The following is an 18,979-nucleotide window of genomic DNA, read 5'->3' on the forward strand; positions in this document are numbered from 1 at the left end:
TTGGGATCTGCACATCATGATGCCGCGTGAGAAAGCCCCAAGAGCCTTCTGGTGGTATCACTTCTTTCAGATACACTTTGGATTTCTCCTTGCCCAACTGAAAAAAATAAAATGTGTTCCTTAAATGCTTGTATTTGAAACTTTTCTTTTTCAAGGAAAAAAATGAAATCATATCTTACTTATAAGACCCTTTCTTACCCCTATTCTCAAACCCTCACCCAGTGGTACCATTACAAGTTAACTTTGGTTTGATTCTGCAGGTATATAACAGAGTTTGTAAACCTAGGCAATGTTTCAGCTCTACGCACTTTCAGGGTTCTGAGGGCTTTGAAAACTATTTCGGTAATCCCAGGTAAGACGGCCCGGGGTTGGTGTTAGGTGTTGGGTTAGGGCCCTGATGTGACGTATTGTACTTTTTGTTTTGTTGTGGTTTTGTTTTTTTTCCTTTGGTGTTTGTGTTTGTGTCCGTGTTTGTCATTTGTGTCTGTGCGTGACCTCCCTTACTACAGATATGTGACAGAGTTTGTGGACCTGGGCAATGTCTCAGCGCTGAGAACATTCAGGGTTCTCCGAGCTTTGAAAACTATCTCTGTAATTCCAGGTGAGAAAATTTAAGCACCAGACTGACTTTGCCTCATCTCCTCTTCTCCCCTCCATTGGCTCTGTCCACCATACCCTGAAGCAGCGCCAGCACAGCTGAGATGGCCTTGCATTTCGCATGCTCTTCCCAGGAGATGTTCTCTGGAACGGCTCTTTGGTCCTGAAGCCAAAGTTGCTCTGACAGTGCTTGCAAGGCATGCAACCCCCATTCCATCCATGCTCTGAAAAAGCACGTGCTTAAGAGTCACTTGGATCTTAAGATACCTGAAAAAATTGTCACGGAGCTAGTTGTCTGTTTGAATATGAATCATTTGCTTCCTGGCCTCGTGGAATTACAGTAATTTTAACATTCACCATCATTCCATTGCTTGTGATTTCTAGGCTTCCTGTCGCATGGTTTGCTGATGGGATGTTATTCGAAGAATTGCACTTGTACTGTTACTGTGTTAATGGAATTATTTAATCACAGAGGAGCCCTTACCCCCTTGACTAGTCCAGTGTTCCAGACAAATTTAAGAGCCTTGGTGTTAGTGACCTGAACTTTAATAATCACTGTATATCACATACTGTTACTGTCTAATTCACTAGAATGAGAACCAGTAGATATCTATTACATATATATTCAGAGACCATTCTCAGACATAAATCCCAATGAAAGCTTATTTGAGTGCCATTAAAAAAAAAAGTCAAAGGTAAGATAAGATACATCTAAGCACATGGGCAAACAAAAAAGTACAAAAACTTTACAAGGAAAAAAAAGTAACTGGGCTAGTTGAGAGGTAGTTGATTGACAGTCTTTACATTTTTTGCCTCTTTCTTGATTCTGATTGAGAATGGTTCTTAACCTTTTGAAGGTTTTGTATCCTTTTGAGAACCAGGTGAAATTTCACAGGCACCGCCTTCCCAGCAAAGCCCATTGATGGCCCCCCAAGGTTGAGATCTATTAATTTAATTCAAATCCTTGCTGCCCAGTAATAACTATCTTTCAGAAGACCAGTCTTGAAATCTGGAAGGAAATATATCTTAGTTAGTAGACTAACTAACATGGCAGAAACATGGCAGGAGTCTAGACTGTGTTGTCGCTGGTTGGACTTTGGTTATATTCAGGAATTTTTAGGGAAGGAAGACTCCCAAGAGGGCAGGCTTTCCACTGCAGTTTTGTGGAAACAGAAACATGAAGAACAGAGGCATCCTATTCCAGGCATCGCATGGCTCTTCTTGGGGCTGCACCAAAAATACTCCTGTTTTTTCCTTTTCAACGTTGTCTAGATAGCAAATCCAGAGAGAGGGAAGCACAGAGGTAGAATTCTGCTGACTGAGAACCTCAGGGAGGTAAATCTCTGTTTCTCCATTTACAAACTTGGGCCATGATGTGGGCCCATAAATTACTGCCCTATTGAGAATGAATTACTTTATTTTTAGCAATGGTAGCTTACTTCTTGTCAACCAGAGGCTAGATGTCAGTGGAGTATATTCTTTTTTTTTTTTAAGATTTTTTTTTTTTCATATGAACCATCTTCAAGGTCCTTATTGTGTTTGTTACAATATTGCCTCTGTTTTATGGGTTGATTTTTTTGGCAGCCAGGCATGTATGATCTTAGCTCCTCAACCAGGGATTGAACTCACACCCCATACGTGGGAAGGCAAAGTCCCAACCACTGGAACATTGGGGAAGTCCCCTAGAGTATATTCTTATTGGCAAAAAACTATAAGCGAGACTTATCAAAGTTTAGTTCTTAGCCATTTTAGTAATAAATCCATCTGACAGAAAATCCAGCTCATTCTCTAGGCACCTTTATGAAGCTTGTTGATGGCGGCCTAACCTTTAAGCAGTCCTTGTCTTTTTTTTTTTCCTTTTGGTAAGACATCTATACTACCAAGTCTTTACTGTCATTTCCTTTGGTCTCTTTCCTCCTCTGGCCTCTTTTAAATATGATGCCGTGTTTTCTGCTCACTTTCCCCGGTGTACTCCGCAAGGCATCTGTCCCTTTATGTTCTTGGGATCTCAAAACTTCTCTTCCAGAACTAAATTGGAAAGCTGTGCTCTCCTCACTAACTAGGGCAGCAGATGCTATCTCTGCTGCAGCTCTTAGCCTCTGTCTCTGCTGTATGATTAACTTCTGACCACAGCATTTCTGCAAGATAACTCTGACTGATGTCACGTTATTTATCCTTAATGTTCTAGTTTTATAGGTATATATTAATGTCTAGTTTTCCACTCTGTATTATAAATATATATCTATAAACACAGTGCCTGGCCTGTAATAGCCCTCTCCAAATGATTTTAGCAGTAGCAATTAAAAAAGAAGAAACCTACACCCAAATAAAGAGTTTGGGTGAAGATTTAGATACCAACTTCACAGTTTAAAATAAATTATTGGATTCCTATTTCTAGAAGCACCTCCTAGTTGAGCTGGCTTTGGAAGGTTTTTGACAATAACTTAAAGGGATAATAAAGTCAATGATATAGTCAATTCTTAAAGTGTGACTTTTTATCCTAAGTTCTTTTGCTCTTGATTCTACTTGTGGAGAGCTGTTGCCCTGTGCCTACCTACCTGTTACCCAGGTCTCCTTCTGCGATGGGAATACCAGTCTGAGTCAGTGGACCTGAGCCATCTCTTGATTGGAAATCTGAGTCATTTTGACTCTGCTGTCACAGAGAGGGGCCATAGCTCCCTCTGAATAAAAGCCACTGCTTTGCGTACCAAGTTTTCTCATAGGCCACTTCAGTGGAATTGTTACTTTCTTTACCTTCTTCTGCTCCCACTTTGACTGTATGTAGGCTTTTGCCGAAGCTGCCAAAAACAGAAGGGAGATCTACCACAGAACTGACGAGGGACCTGTAAGATCTCGCGGAGTTCTCAACTCCCTTTCTGAGCGTTTTTCCTCTCCTAGAGCACTTACCCTGCTCACCTGGGCTGATGTTGGTAGATAGTCTGGATGTGTTACGGCAGCCAGGACTTCCTGAAGATTGGAGAGTACAGCCTTTTATACAGGATGCTTCAGTGTAGACCCTTCTTGTGGCTTAGAAAAGAGTAAACTCGCATTCTGATCCTCTTTATTTGCTAACTCAAGACTTGGATTCCTATCATTCATGATTTCCCTTTGCTTCAGAGGACTCGACTTGAAGAACGGTGCCACGCAAACTGTGCTAAAGGGATCAGTTACAGGAAAAGACCCTTTAAAATTTTCTTTTGGTCTGGAACTTGCCAGATTCAACTTGACATTGAAGTATTCTGTATAGAAGGCTGTATGTCTTAAAACTTTGTTTTTACTTTGTATGTATCTGGGTACAAAAAGGAACTTCTGAGTGACTGTCAGAAGTTTCATCCTCTGCGTGCTTTGGCCACATGCCACAGGACTGACGTGCCCCCAAGATAGGGTGGACATCTTAAAGCAGGTGTCTCAGAGTTTCCTTAGAGAATAGCGCTTACTGGTGTAAATAAAACTGGTTGGGAGGGCCTCGCTGTTGGTCCATTTTCATTTCCATCATCATTGAAAGCACTCCTTCTGTTCGCCATTTTGCTCTCTTTAGAGCTGTTATTTCTTGATTATTTTTCTCCTGGGTTTGATATTTCTCTGCTTTCATTTCTTTTACCTTCTCTGTCTCTTTACCTATGGTATCAGATACAAAGCAGGGGAAATGAGAGGTCCTTCTCCCTCCCACCCCAGTATTCACAAAGAAAGCATTTTTTAAAAATGTCCCCATTATGAATGTAGCAATTTCTACTGCATAGTGAAGGGGGATAGAATGCATTTTAAGACTGCATTGGGACTCATTGTTTCTTTTAAAATACGCTGGTTATCAATCCAGTAGCTTTTGTATTTCTCCTTTTTCCACATTGTTTCTCCGGGTAGACAGCTGAAGTGTACCACCATCGTCCTGAGCGGAACACCGAGGGCTCATGGGATCTCCCTGCCCCACCACTGGGAGCTAGTTTCATTGTGGTCAGACTGTGTGATATGAATCTCTCTGGTCTTGAGTAAAGAAATCTAGGGCCCCCAAGTCTCTCGCACGTTACTCTTGATCTAAAGAACCTCTAATAGCTATCATTGGGAGGACAGAATCTGCAGCAGAGAAGGTGACTGGGCGCAACTGTACCCCAGGACTTGTCTGGACGAGCCAGACTGTGGGACTGAGGAGCCATTCCTTCACTATTGTGAGGGCTGCCTGCTAACGGCTGTTGAGGCCTGTTCCGATGTTCATTTTGTAGGAGGAATAGCTCATGTGGCTTCAAACCCGTAAGATTTCTCAACCTGAGTCACAAACCAGGAGAGATAAATTGACTATTTATAATCTGGCATCAGCCTGGTGGAAAATCTTGATCCCAGTATGCACAGCTGATTTCTCTGGATTCAGCACGTAAGCAGGCTTTGTTCATTTATTCAAGGGATCGCGGGGCATCAGGAAATGAGACAGGAGGTTGAGGTGCCTTTGAACACCGGGTGGAATAATGTGGTAGCAGCTTCCCTTGCTTCTCAGAGTTCGTTAAGTGTCCCACTTCCTGTCTGGTAGCTGACCTTTCTGTACATTAGGTCCAGCTGCCCTTCCTTGTTCTGTAGTGAATGTATTAACTGCTTCTGCTCAGACACATCCCAGTGCTGGTTCCCGTTAGCCTTTTCCAAGAGTTCTCACTGTCCAGCTTGCCCCCCTGTGGCTTCTGTCGCACACTCTCTTGTGTAGGAGTCACATGGAGGAGCATTCTGCTCTGTTTTGGATAGTCGGTTTTCTTGCTTGTTCTGGTATGTAGTATTGTGAACCAGCAGAGGAAGTAGACAGCTTATCCTTAAAGCCAGAGCGGTGGTATTCTCCAGTGCTGCATGCATCGCGTCAAGAATTCTGCCAGCAACTTCTTAGCTTTTTTGGCCTGTGTTGCTGGTTGCAGGGGGAGCACTTTTGCTTGGCTGCATTAACTAGTATGTGGCAGCCACTGCTACCCAGACTATGAAGGTTAAGCTTAAGAAAAGCATTGAGGGCGTCATCTCCTTAAATTGGCATTGATGTCTGCAGATATGGTCGTTTGCAGTTATCAACTCTTATGGAAGGAAGAAGAATCTTGGCTGATGCCTGAGTGAATGCAGTGACTGTTTACATTGAATGTTGCTGAGTCATTGTGTGCTTACCTTCACTACAGCCATCAAGCTAATCACCTTTCTTCTTCCTCTGCCTCCTTCTGATTTTCTCCTAACAATCTGGATGAGAATCTTAGAGAATAAACTTTTTGGATGGCCGTTCTGTTATTTAGTGATCAGTTTTGTTTAATTAAGATTTGTTCCTTTGTGGCCCTATGAATACCATTTCCAACTTAAGTTTTTATTTTAAACTTCTTGAAAGCTGAAAGAACTTCACCAAGTTGTTGATCAGACCTCAAAGCAGAACACTTGAAAAATATTTTTTAGCCTTCTGGACTCATGTTTACAGATTTCGTCAGCAGTGGCCTCTGGTTTATGGAGAACAGATGTTGAACCAGCTGATTGTGAGTGTTCAGGTCCATCCCCAGAAAAACAAGGAGTTCCATGTAGGGTTGGTGTCTTAGTTGAACATCTCTGGTTGAAAGTAGAAAGATACAAGCATCCTTCAAGGACATTGAAGGCTGGAATGTTTGGGGGCTTCTGGAAGCCAGTGAAACCGGAACACAGAGCCAGCAAGCCCTAGACACCAAGGACTACCTTGTCTTTATATTTCTCTTCTCCTTGCATCTGTTTCCTTTTTCTGTGTCTAGGCATACTGCCTTTACTTCTCAGACATATCCTAATATAACGATAGAATATGGCTACCACCTAGCTCCCACATTTATTTATTATCATTCCCACCACTTGAAAGGCTACTGGACTCTCTCTTGCCCCATTCCAAATTCCTGGAATTCAGGATCTAGATTTAGGTCAGTTGTCCACCCTAACATCTAACTACTAAGAGAAGGTCACTTCCTGCAAACAAAGCTGCTGGGAGCCTGGCCTTATGGAATAGAAGATGGTTTGAGCTCACTGCCTGGAATTTCCTGTTGTATGGGGCTTGGAACTGTCCAGAAAGTTCCCAGCCAAGGAAAATCAGATTAGACTTATGCTCAAATTATATGTTTTTAAAAGTGAATTAATGTCACAGATGCATTGGTTTGACTGTTTTAAAGTTTTATCCTCTTGTTACTGATACAGATGATAGCTAACAACTCAGTTCATGAAAATAGAAGTAAAAAGTGGCTTGAAACTGCCATCAAATGTTTAGATAGGTGATTGAGCCATTCAAGAGAGATTGCTGTATGAGCTCTTCATAAAGAAGGCAAGAAAAGAAACTTTACAGCCATTCTGCAGTGACCTATTAACTACTCTTTTTTTATTATTTTTTATTGATGTAGAGTTGAATTACAATGTTGTGTTAATTACTGATGTAAAGCAAAAGTGACTCAGGTATACACATATATATACATTCTTTTTATGTTCTTTTCCATTCTGATTTGTCGACTACTCTTTAAAAAAAAAATCACTCTTTTTGAAAACATAACTGTCATTTTAGGGACCTAGAATTGAGTTATTGACCCAATATACACCTGCTTCAACCCAACCAAATGTAGCGAAGGACTTCTCTGTTCCTTAGCAACTTACTGAAATAAGTTTCATAACACGGGGACAATTTTTCCTTCTCTATAGCTGCCTTTTATTTTATACCACCAATACCTTCTTACCTAACTGCATGATAGTGATACACAGTTTCCCAAAACTTTAGGAATGAAAGATTGAAACTCCAACCACTTCAAATCGCGAACAAATATCTCTACCCTACTTTTAAAGGCTTTTAGCTCCTCCACTGCCCACTGCCAGGTGGTCTTATGCTTATCCATGTCCGGTGTACGAGAAAATGAGACTGGGAGGTGACCTTAAGTTTGTTCTGAAACACAGTGCATCTTAAATAGAGGCTGAGCCAGGCCCAGAATTCCTGCTTTCTTATTCCTGCCTTGTGCTCTTTCTGCTCAGTCCTGTGAGCAGAAGGAATCAGGCTTGAAATGCGTTATGTGCTGGAGCCCAGGCAAGCTCTTCCTGATCCCTTTGGTGGTCACAGCCTCCAGGAAAGGCCCACTCTGTGAGAAAGCACAGGCCTTTGCACACTGTCAGCTCTCTACAGTCTAACTCTTGGCTCTTTTTACTTTAATTTCTCTTCCGTGTCTTTCAGGATATCTGTGTAAGAGAAAAGAAAATTTCATATTCATTTACTCTTTCAACAAAGAACTTAAAAATAGATTAGTTGTATGGCCAAGACCACCACAACATCGTAAAGCAATTATCCTCCAATTAAATACACACACACACATAGTAAGTGCCTGGTTTGTGCCAGGTCTTGTGCTAAGCACAGCATCCATTACCACTCTCAGGCTTAACTTTGAAAATTCTAGGTGGTTACTTGCAAAATACAGCAGAAGAAGAGTCATGTCCACATCTGCCATTAGATCACCATCATACAAGGTTAGCCACTCAGTGATATTATCCCAGTCATATCTCTTGGAGGAGGGCAATGAATAACAGTGATAGCTAACAAGATATAAGTACCTGGAGTGTACTTGGTATTTAATATTCATTACCTTATTCAAACCTCACAACAAGCCAACGAGATTGGTATTATCAATACTTTTTTACAGATAGGTAAACTGAGGTTCAGACAAAAGGGGTTAACATTTGAGTTATTTACTGTGTGCCAGGTACTGTGCTAAGGGTTTATATTAGTCACGCTTAATTAAGCCTCACAACAGCCCTATGATACTTAACTATAAGTATCCCCATTTTAGGGATGAAAACACAGATCCCAAGAGGTTAGGTATATTGCTCAGGCCACACAAGTAAGTGGTATAATTTGATTAAGATTAGTAATTATCTACCCAGACTCATACTTTAGAGCCAGGATTAGGATTTCTGTAGAATTTCACTGGATATTCTTGCTTTCAGAAGTAACTTAGGGAAAGCCCCCTCTTGAGACCTGTGTGTCAAGGCTCTGTGTCTGCCTCTGTCCGTCCTGGTGTTTCGGCCCCCAGGAGTCCTCAGTGCTCCCCTTGGCTATGTCTTACAGGTCGCTGGTGTGTGGGCATGCCCAGGAGACCCACATGTAGACTCAGTCTCGATCCAAACGTCATGAACCCACAACCATACTTTGCTTTGAATCCTGTCACTGATCTCTCCCTGTGCAGTTAAGAAATCTGCCTGCAGATTTACATTTGAAACAGTGGCTTGCCTTTAAGCCACCAATTCGAGTGGGTTATATGTTTTGTTTTATTTTTTTAATCTAGGACAGAAAAAAGGTCAGTTACAGGGAACAGGACATATATGTGATGCAGAAAATGTGTAATTTTTAGTGAAAAGACAAACCACAAATACTGAATTGATAATAATTAACCTTTTCAATCAGAGAAGGCAATGGCACCCCACCCCAGTACTCTTGCCTGGAAAATCCCATGGACGGAGGAGCCTGGTGGGCTGCAGTCCATGGGGTCACTAGAATCGGGCACAGCTGAGCAACTTCACTTTCACTTTTCACTTTCATGCATTGGAGAAGGAAATGGCAACCCACTCCAGTGTTCTTGCCTGGAGAATCCCAGGGACGGGGGAGCCTGGTGGGCTGCTGTCTATGGGGTCGCACAGAATTGGACACGACTGAAGCGACTTAGCAGCAGCAGCAACCTTTTCAATACATTGGCATTTCCAGAGCTCTTGGGAAACCTTATTGTACCTTCTCACTTATTGTTGGCTTTGAAACTTCCCTGTAGTTCTCTTTCCAACCTGGACGCCTCCTCTATTCCTGATTTTCCATTTGTTTGTTCAGCTAATATTTTCTGAGTACCTGCTGTGGGCTAAGCCATACAAATACAGCTATGAACAAGACAGACATAATTATGACCATGATAAATGCCACAGAGGAAACTAACAGGTGCTATTAAAATAGTGATAGTAGAGGAGGGAGAAGAGTTGTGATGTCAGAGAAGGCTTTCTGGGGGAATTGCTATCTAGCTGAGAGTGGAGGGTGAATAGGATGCAGGCAGGAGGGACAAGAGAACGGAGGAAGCATTCCAGGCAAAGGGAGCAGCAGTTGTGGAGATGCCCGGGCAAAAGAGCTTGACTCATTTGAGTCAGAGACAAGAAAGTACTTCCAGGAAGAAGAGAGCCACATACTGGAGAAGGGGCTTTCTTTTCCAGAAGTATTGGCTTAAAAATTGATGCCCCTGGGAAAAGTGATAATGTTGCTGACCCACTGTTATTCCCGTGGTATAAAAGATGAAGTGGCCATGTTTCAAGGGTGTGCTGCGGGGAGGGGTGGGAGCCAGGGCTGAGGGGGAGGTGGGGGGAGGTGGGGAGGGCTGTGGGGCGACTCTCACTCTGGGGGTTCTCTCCCCTCAGGCCTGAAGACCATCGTGGGCGCCCTGATTCAGTCCGTGAAGAAGCTGTCAGACGTGATGATCCTGACAGTGTTCTGCCTGAGCGTCTTTGCCTTGATCGGACTGCAGCTCTTCATGGGGAACCTGCGCAACAAGTGTGTGGTGTGGCCCATCAACTTCAACGAGAGCTATCTCGAAAACGGCACCAAGGGCTTTGACTGGGAAGAGTACATCAACAATAAAAGTAGGTAGCCCTTTCTCTGCAAGAGTGGGGAGAACGTCCCTCTCCAGTGCGAATGACGGAGCTACCCCTGGGCTGTACAAAAGTGCCTGGGCCAGAAAGAAAGGCCAGGACTGCTGGGAGGAGCTTTGTGAACTTTCTCCCATTCCTTGAGGTCAGATTATCTTCAGAAGCTTGCAAATATCAGCCCTCTCATCCCTTCTCTCTTTTCTCTCCCTTTAAAAGGATAAGTGAAACTTTATATTTTGCTCACATGTACCCCTAAACTTTTGCTTTGGAAAATCGAGCTTAGAAACTTGATGAAAAATCCTTTTTTTCCCCAAGTTCACTTCAGGAACCAGAGCACTTGGGTGTTACTCTTAGGAATATTTGGTGTAGTAGTGTACATGTGTGCGAAGTCGCTTCAGTCATGTCTGACTCTTTGTGACCCTATAGGCTGTAGCCCACCAGGCTCCTCTGTCCGTGGGATTCTCCGGGCAAGAGTAATGGAATGGATTGCCACACCTTCCTCCAGGGGATCTTTCTGACGGAAAGATCTTTCTGATGGAACCCACGTCTCTTAAAGACGCATTGGCAGAGGGGTTCTTTACCACTAGCGCCACCTGTACTTGTATGAAACTAGGGAGGAAAGTTAGCAGTATCCCTCTTAGTCACTCTTGAGGAAATCAAGGCAGGTAAGTATCCACAAGAAAGTGTTCAAAGGGGATTTCAGGGACACAAACAGGAAAGGGAAACATGTCTTCTAATTTAAAATAGGACATGGTTACCAGTGATCAGTTTATCTTTGGTAAAGAGAAGTTATAAGGATAGAAGGGTAGAGTTGTGTAAAGGGGTAAAGGACTCAGAAACCTCTCTTTTAGACCTTGATTCACGTACTAGAATGTGGCATATAGATCTGAAGTATTAATACAAGTAGGAATCGGGTGTCTGAAAAGAACGTTGCATTAAAGCCCACATGGCAGCACTTTTCATTGTTAAATATATATAGGAAAATAGTTAATGGGAAGGAATTCTTATCAGGTTTCACTGCTGTCAGAAAAGATTTATATGAGCTAAAATCAATAACTGTTTCTGCTGGGCTACTTAGGAACAGTGTAACCTTATTCTCTCATTCACTTAAATCTGCCTTATTCATTTCCTGCCTCTTCAAACTTTTCTAGCAAATTTCTACATAGTTCCTGGTATGCTGGAACCTTTGCTCTGTGGGAATAGTTCTGATGCTGGGTAAGTAGCTCACTTAATTTTATTCTCCTCCCCCCAAAAATATTGTGTCACACAAAAATGAACAATATTTTTACTTTCTTTGTGCTCGTGTAGTAAATTGGTTGACTCAGATTTTCTTTCTGTTTTATATTTGTCCATCCAAAGTTGACATTTCACTAGTAGGTGAAGGTGGCTATTTGTCTTAAGCCACAATCAAAGATATAAAAGGCTAAGAATAGGATCTATAACACCAGATATCTTGCCTGTCTCTTCTAGACTCCCCTCATTTTGTCTTAATACAAAAAGTTATCGAGTAAGGGCACTATTTTCATGATAGGTTAGCACCCAAGGTTGACCCCAAAGATGCCAGGCCTGAAAGAATGTGGGAGGGAAAAGAGTTGCAATGTATTATCTCCCCACCCCCCCGCCTTTTTTTCATTGTGGCAAAATATACATAACATAAAATTTGGTCTCTTAACCATTTTTACATATACAGTTCAGTGATATTAACTAGAAGTCCATTTAATTTCTATACTGAACTATTGATAGACACTAGAAATTACACTGGAATAAATATCAGGTGAGTCTTAAAGCAGCAGAACTATTATAACTGAGATCACTGAAATCCTAGTATGATACAGTTTGTCATAGTGAGTGTTAAGAGAATAGAGATGATTAAGAGGAACGTCTGGGCGTTTGTCATTTAGGTTAGTAGCTAAGTTAAATTTGGTTGAACTGCACACTGATATGAATCTCGGACAGCGATTCTCAAATTCTGGCATGCGTAAGAATCGTCTGACATGCCCCTTACAAACGTAAATGCATGGATGCCGTATGCAGAGTTTTTATTCCTATGTCTTATCTAGGACAGAGGTATCCTCATTTTTAAGGTGATTCTGATCCTAGACTGTCCCCAGGACATCATTTTTGAAAAATTCACCTGGCTACTTTGTTTCTTTCCTCTTCTTTTTTTAAAATTCCTGTTTGTTGGCATAGCCTCTATAGATGGCTGTTTATTATCTGCAAGGTCATAGCGATGACTTCCAGCTGATGACCGGGTAGGATTATGCTGAAAAGCCTGGTGCTTCCTTTTCTTTCCTCAGGCAATGTCCAGAGGGATACCAATGTATGAAGGCAGGAAGGAACCCCAACTATGGTTACACGAGCTTTGACACTTTCAGCTGGGCCTTCTTGGCATTATTTCGCCTTATGACCCAGGACTACTGGGAAAACTTGTATCAATTAGTAAGTAATACCATGTTTTTTGGTGGTGGAATTTACAATATGTGGGGTTGGGGACGTTCTGTGTAAGAGACCTTTGGTGAAGACATTATACAGAATCTTTGGGTCATATTTCTCAGCGTCAGCTGGTTTACAAAATTAAGTGAATTCTCCCAGCTTTTGGCCCAGTTTCTTTAATGCTCATCATGTATAGCTGTAGATGCTCACAGACTTGAGAGCCTCTTGCCTGGCCTGGGAATCTTCTATCTCTGTCCTTCCTATTTCAGCAGACCATCTTCAGTATTTCTCCTTTTGGATGTTTGGGCTTAGGGCCTCTTTAAACATGTTGTGTAAGGCACTTTGCTAGACATTATAAAGAAGAGATTTTATCCACAAGGATCTTGGAGTCTAAGTATGTCAACATTTTGAGATTTATAACACAGTTGTGTTTGTTCAAGAACATTGTGACAATTTTTTTTTTAACGGTCACTGCCATTCTCTTGGCCTGCTTTGGTGACTCTGGACAAGTCATTTAATTTTGCTGGATGTGATGGAGAAGTTACTCTAGATGACTGCTGAGGGTCTTCCAACTTAGAAATTCTCTGATAATCCATTGTTTTACATTTGACTCTAAGCCTTTGATAATGCTAGTTAGTTTGATAATAAGAATTGTGAACCCCTCAGGCATGAAGGAAACCCTTTAAGTGAACTAACTTTTTTTTTCCAATGAAAGTTTCTTATTAGGAGTTCCTAGAATGCTTCTTTTCTGTTGTACAGCCTAGTATTCCCATGAAATACTTGTAACTGATGCTAAGTTCCATGAAATATTTGTGGTTGAGAAGAATAAAAATGAAAACTAAGTGATAATGGATCCTGTGTATATGAATATAAACTAAAACCCAGTTGTTCTTTGATGTCTGTTTGTTCGGTGCTAGTGAAAGGAATACTCTTAGGATCCTCTTTCCTTTTTCTCCCCTACCCCACCCCCACATCCTTCACATTATATCCCTCTGCAAAAACTCATCCTATTGCAAACGGCTAAGGAAGGATGTCACTCAAGATAGGGACTTCTTATGAGTTGGGCCTGATTCCAAAGATGAGATTTCTGTAAATGCTCTTTGAAGACCAGTATATAAATGACCTGAGGTCTTTGTTTTCATTTCTTCACACTTGTTTTAAAACCAGCTGACAAAGTCAAACGTAATTCTTAGCTCAGAGCAATTTTTCCTTTTAAAAAAGGAAGCATTTTTCTATGGAAGGAGTTTATTAGGAGTATTTGGAATGGAAGAGGATTTTTTTTTTTTTTTTGCCACAGTGAATAGGAGGTACTACTGACATTTCCTGTGAGTCTGGGGTAGGGGAGGCCATTTGGCAGCTGGGGATGCTGAGTGTCTGCAGTGTGAAGAAGTTCCGCACAAGAAAGGCTGGTCCTGTTCAAAGTGCAGCACTGCCTCTGCAGAGGAACATCAACCCATGAGTTGTTTTCAGCCGGATTCGTTTGATGCAAGCAACTTAAGAAGTGGTTTTTGTCTTTCCAGACCTTACGAGCAGCTGGGAAGACGTACATGATCTTCTTCGTCTTGGTCATCTTTGTGGGTTCTTTCTATCTGGTGAACTTGATCCTGGCTGTGGTAGCCATGGCTTATGAAGAGCAGAATCAGGCAACACTGGAGGAAGCAGAGCAGAAAGAGGCCGAGTTCAAAGCAATGTTAGAGCAGCTTAAGAAGCAACAGGAAGAGGCACAGGTTGGTGATCAACTCTGCCATAGTCCTTCCTGCCAGATCGTGGTGACTAAGGCCCCATCTGATTGCCAGTCCAGTTGATCTTTCTAGGCACACTGTCTAACAGAAGTCATTGATCTGATTGAAATAACCCAAATAACAACTGCAGATGGTCAGTCCAATTGTTACATTTGTCTTAATGGCCAGATTGTTTGTGAATATGATCTTCTGTTGAATCTCTCAACCGTTCAGTGCACAACTGCTGTGATAGCTGGAGAGAGAAAAAAAAAAAGTGACCAGAGCAGTTTATATAATGCATCATGTAAGCATAGGTGTTTTTGTTGGGGGAAACATTAGGATCTCCTTCAGAGATTGTCTGTGTTCATACCGAGTCTTGAAAAGAAGATACAAGTAAAGTATTGAAGTAAAATTTAAAAAACAAACTTGTGATTCCACTAACACCTTAACATCTTACTTTTTTTTAGAAAAAATTATGAAAGTATGGTGATATTTACAGGAGACTTGGAAAATACCAAACAAAGTTACATATAGTTCCACTGTCCATTACAATTATTTTTAAATAGATAAATTAAGATTTTTAGTTAGAGTTTCAATATCCAACTTTCAAAAATTAATAGAACAAACAGATAGGAAAGTAGAAAGATACAGTAGACCTGAAAAGCACTATGAACTACTTCAACATAATTAAGGTTTATATAATTTTCACTCAACAGCAGGATGCAAATTCTATTCACGATCCCGTGGACTATAAACTGAGAGACATGGGACTGTATCCTGGGTCATAAAACAAAGTGCAAAAGTTTCATGGTCTAAAGGTATTGAAATCATACAGAGTCAGTTTTCTTATCACTGATAACACTTTACTTTTTAATTTTTATCCAAATATACATGTGTTTTTTACATTGTTAGGGCCATAATACATAGTATTGATTTTCAGAGTTGCCAGAAAAAAAAATCATTTGGTATCAAGGTGGCAGCCAAGTTCTTGTCTGAGATACTAAACAGAGGAAGTCCCAAAGCTCTCACCATGAAGTTCCGCTCTGATTATGCAGGGCTGTGTGCCACCATACAAATTTAGCTAGGAAATGGAGATACCAGGCCCCCACCACAGTGTCCTCTGACAGGCTTGTTTTCCTTTCTCCTTTTTTCCCTGTCTTTGGGAAAGGAAGGAAGTGATCTCCACCACTTGCTTAGCTTTTTGTGGCTCTAATTAATTGCTTCCGATCTGGTCTGTTGCTGTGAAATTTTACTTTCCTAGGCGGCGGCGATGGCCACTTCAGCAGGAACTGTCTCAGAAGATGCCATAGAGGAAGAAGGTGAAGAAGGGGCAGGCTCTCCCCGGAGCTCATCTGAAATCTCTAAACTGAGTTCCAAGAGTGCCAAAGAGAGACGGAACCGGAGAAAGAAGAGGAAGCAAAAGGAGCTCTCCGAAGGAGAGGAGAAAGGGGATCCTGAGAAGGTGTTCAAGTCAGAATCAGAAGATGGTATGAGGAGGAAGGGCTTTCGGCTCCCAGACAACAGAATAGGGAGGAAGTTTTCCATCATGAATCAGGTAAACTGTTGGTGCCGGTCACAGAAGCCTAAGAAATTCTAGGGTTCCTAATCTTACTTGATTCTCATGTTCCTCTTTGGGTTTACATTTTCCAGTCCCATCCCTGCATCCTCAGGCCACCTCCACACTCCACTTTGTTTTCCTCTAGGAAGAAGTGCTACTTGCATATAAAGGCTGCCTTCTCTGCTCTAAATCTCACCCAGGACAACCTGGTCACCTTTGGCAAACTTAACTGCAGCAGGAAAATCTGTGTCACTCCAGCAGGCCTTGTATTCTAAAACATAGGTCCCCAGCCTCCGGGACCTAATGCCTGATGATCTGAGGTGGAGCTGATGTAATAACAATAGAAATAAAGTACACAATAAATATAAAATGCTTGAATAATCCTAAAACCCACCCCTACCCCGATCTGTGGAAAATTGTCTTGCATGAAACTGGTCCCTGGTGCCAAAAAGGGTGGAGACCACTGCTCTAAAACATCATGAAGAACTTTTCTTAGCATCTGAACTTCAGAATTTAGATCAAATACCTTGTTTAAGAGTTGTATGTAATTTTAGATTTAAAAAAAAAAAAGTCATGAAACTCTTTAGGTCACCTTATTTGAATGTGGCAAGTTCTGATAATTAATTATTCTAGATTTATAATGTCATGCTGATAAATTAGCCTATGGTAGATTAAAAGCCTCTAATTTTACCTAACTTTGTTAAATTGGGAAGTTAAGAGAGAGAGAAGGGAGAGGACTTATGGATAATTATTGAGCATTGTATTACTATACATTTCATGATATGATAGATATTTTTGGACTTCAGAGAACCCCACCAAAATCCAATTCTTAAGCTACTTAATGCCCCATTTTAAAGAAAGTTTGTAAGGTGTAGGATAGATTGCAGTTCCTGATTATGGCAGTGCAGCCAGTCTTTTCTTGTTTCTCTAGAGATGATTCATGGTGCCTCTCCCTTACCTCCCTCACCTCCTGGTTCAGTCCTTTGCTAGTCCAGTTCATTTATCACAGCAAAATCTCTCATGTCCACCCTCTTCTTTTTGTTCCTATTAATGCTACTTTAGTTCAGACTTTATATTACTTTGTTCTACTGCAGTTATCCAGTACAGCTTCGTTCCCTCTGGTATGTCTCTGTCTCTCTCTCATGTTTTGTATATTGTCAGCCAGTCACTTCCTAAAACATATCTCTGGTTATTCATTACCAAGCATTTATAGAGTGCCTACCATGTGTCAAGGATTGTGCTAGGTCCTAGAGATTGAAAGGTGGTTAGAACACCATGTCTGCCCTAGGGAGCTTACAGGATAGTGGGATAGCCAGATACACCAAAAAAATTATTTTTGTGATAGCACTGATGGTACTGTTCCATAGTTGAAATACACAGATGTGTTTTAGAAGGCACAGATCTATCCCAGCCTGGAGCTTCAGCAAAGATTTTCTAGGGAAGGTCAATAAAGGATAAATAGGAGCTAGTCGGGTAATGAGCGTGTGTGTTGGTGAGGGAACAGGAGGATAGAAGAAAGGACATTCCAGGTTTGGAAGAAAAGTGTGTTCCAGTTTGGACATCCCAAATATGAATTATTTGTTGGGAAACCAGTTTAGACATGTGGATAGTCAAATGATAGCTCAGGGAAGAGGTCCTGAGCTAAGAGATAGTGGCTGAAACCGAGAGACTGGCTGAGACGACTTGGAGAGATTGGGTCAGGGGAAAGGACAGTGACGTGCAATATGACACTGGTGTTCATGGGCTTCGGAGATGGACCTCATAGAGGAAAACAGGTGAATATTGGTCATGAGGGCTGCGAAGAGAACCAAGAGAGCAGTGAGGGCTGGAGAGCACAAGGGTAGGAGAGGGAGGGGAGCGATCAGTGGATTGAAGCTTAACAGAGAAGCATCATGAGATCGGAACTGGAAATCCCTGTTAGATTTGGCACTAGAAGTCCTTGAGAACTTGAAAGACAGATTTCAGTCCAGGGTAAGGGTGGATGCCATATTGAATGGGAAGAGACTTTCCATTCAAACTTTTTTAAAGAATGTGGGTGAAAGTAAGCATTTTTATAATCTGTTATAGGGGGGAGACCCAAAAAAAGGGGAGACAGAAGTAGAAAATGGAGTAGAGTAAAATAGAAAAGAAAATAGAACAGTCTTGGGAGATGTGAGAATAGGTGTAGTCTTGAACAGGAAAGGGGCACCTTGTCCTCCCCCGCCAAAAAAAACACATAAGGCAATAGGTGTGTGTGTGGGGGGATAAGTTTGTAGATGGGGAGTAGGAAACGGAGAAAGATGACCCCTGACAGTCTCATTTTCAATAATGTATGAAATTTAAAATCTTATCAAAGGGAATGAGAAGTTGAATCAGGAGGGTGAAGAAAATAGTGACAGCTTAAAACAGTTATTAAGAAGATTGGGAGAGGGAATTCCCCCTAATCAGGTTCAGCCTGTGTACTAAAGAAGTCCCAACCCTTCAGCACTGAAATCACAGCACCCTGCTTCCCAGGACTCAGCTCCCCTTTCACGGTCTCCAGTCCCTGTGTCCCGTCAAGCACTCTGTACTCACACCAGAGAGAACTGTTAGATGCTTCTCATACATGGTGCTGCTTTTCTACCGAAACAGCCTCTCTAAGAAGCCCTGTTTTTTCCATTTCTGAATGTGCACATTATACTTACTCTTCACATCCTTCTCCCAAGAAACCTTCGCTGACCTGCCCCCATCCTACCTCCAGTTAGAAATTATCATTTCATCTTTCCATTATGTTTTATATGTTCCCTCTTTGTGTGTTGCTTTTTACTCTATGTGGTTTTATATTTACTAATCTTCATATCCTGTCCTCTCTCACATAAAGTCCTAAAATTAAGGCCTACTTCTATGTACCTTCAGAGATTTGTTGGAAAAATGAATGAAGTACTTTTGTAAAACTGATTTAACCCTTTCTGGAACTTCTTTATGGCCTTCTTTATGGAACCATCTCTGTCTCACCTTCACCTCACCTTTCCCCTAGTTCAGCCTCTTTTGAGGGAAAGTGTGATTGTAGCTTTGTTGTAATCCAACGCTTGCCTTGAGAGCCATC

The 18,979-nt window shown here is 41.6% G+C and overlaps 1 protein-coding gene across 3 annotated transcripts in view; it reads left to right on the forward strand.

The window, feature by feature from the left end:
- The window catches only part of SCN8A (sodium voltage-gated channel alpha subunit 8), a 130,442-nt gene that overhangs the window by 34,787 nt on the left and 76,676 nt on the right, over positions 1–18,979 (forward strand). For 2 of the 3 annotated variants that reach the window (XM_040234171.1, XM_040234170.1), the window contains exons 5-10: positions 510–601; positions 9,976–10,197; positions 11,355–11,418; positions 12,501–12,642; positions 14,157–14,363; positions 15,619–15,912. In XM_040234171.1, the coding sequence (XP_040090105.1) occupies positions 510–601; positions 9,976–10,197; positions 11,355–11,418; positions 12,501–12,642; positions 14,157–14,363; positions 15,619–15,912 (1,021 nt within the window). Of the gene's footprint in view, positions 1–260; positions 353–509; positions 602–9,975; positions 10,198–11,354; positions 11,419–12,500; positions 12,643–14,156; positions 14,364–15,618; positions 15,913–18,979 lie in introns of all 3 variants that reach the window. The other variant, XM_040234172.1, reaches the window with a different exon arrangement.

The sequence above is a fragment of the Oryx dammah genome, unplaced genomic scaffold (genome assembly GCF_014754425.2).
Source record: "Oryx dammah isolate SB20612 unplaced genomic scaffold, SCBI_Odam_1.1 HiC_scaffold_29, whole genome shotgun sequence".
Taxonomy (NCBI): domain Eukaryota; kingdom Metazoa; phylum Chordata; class Mammalia; order Artiodactyla; family Bovidae; genus Oryx; species Oryx dammah.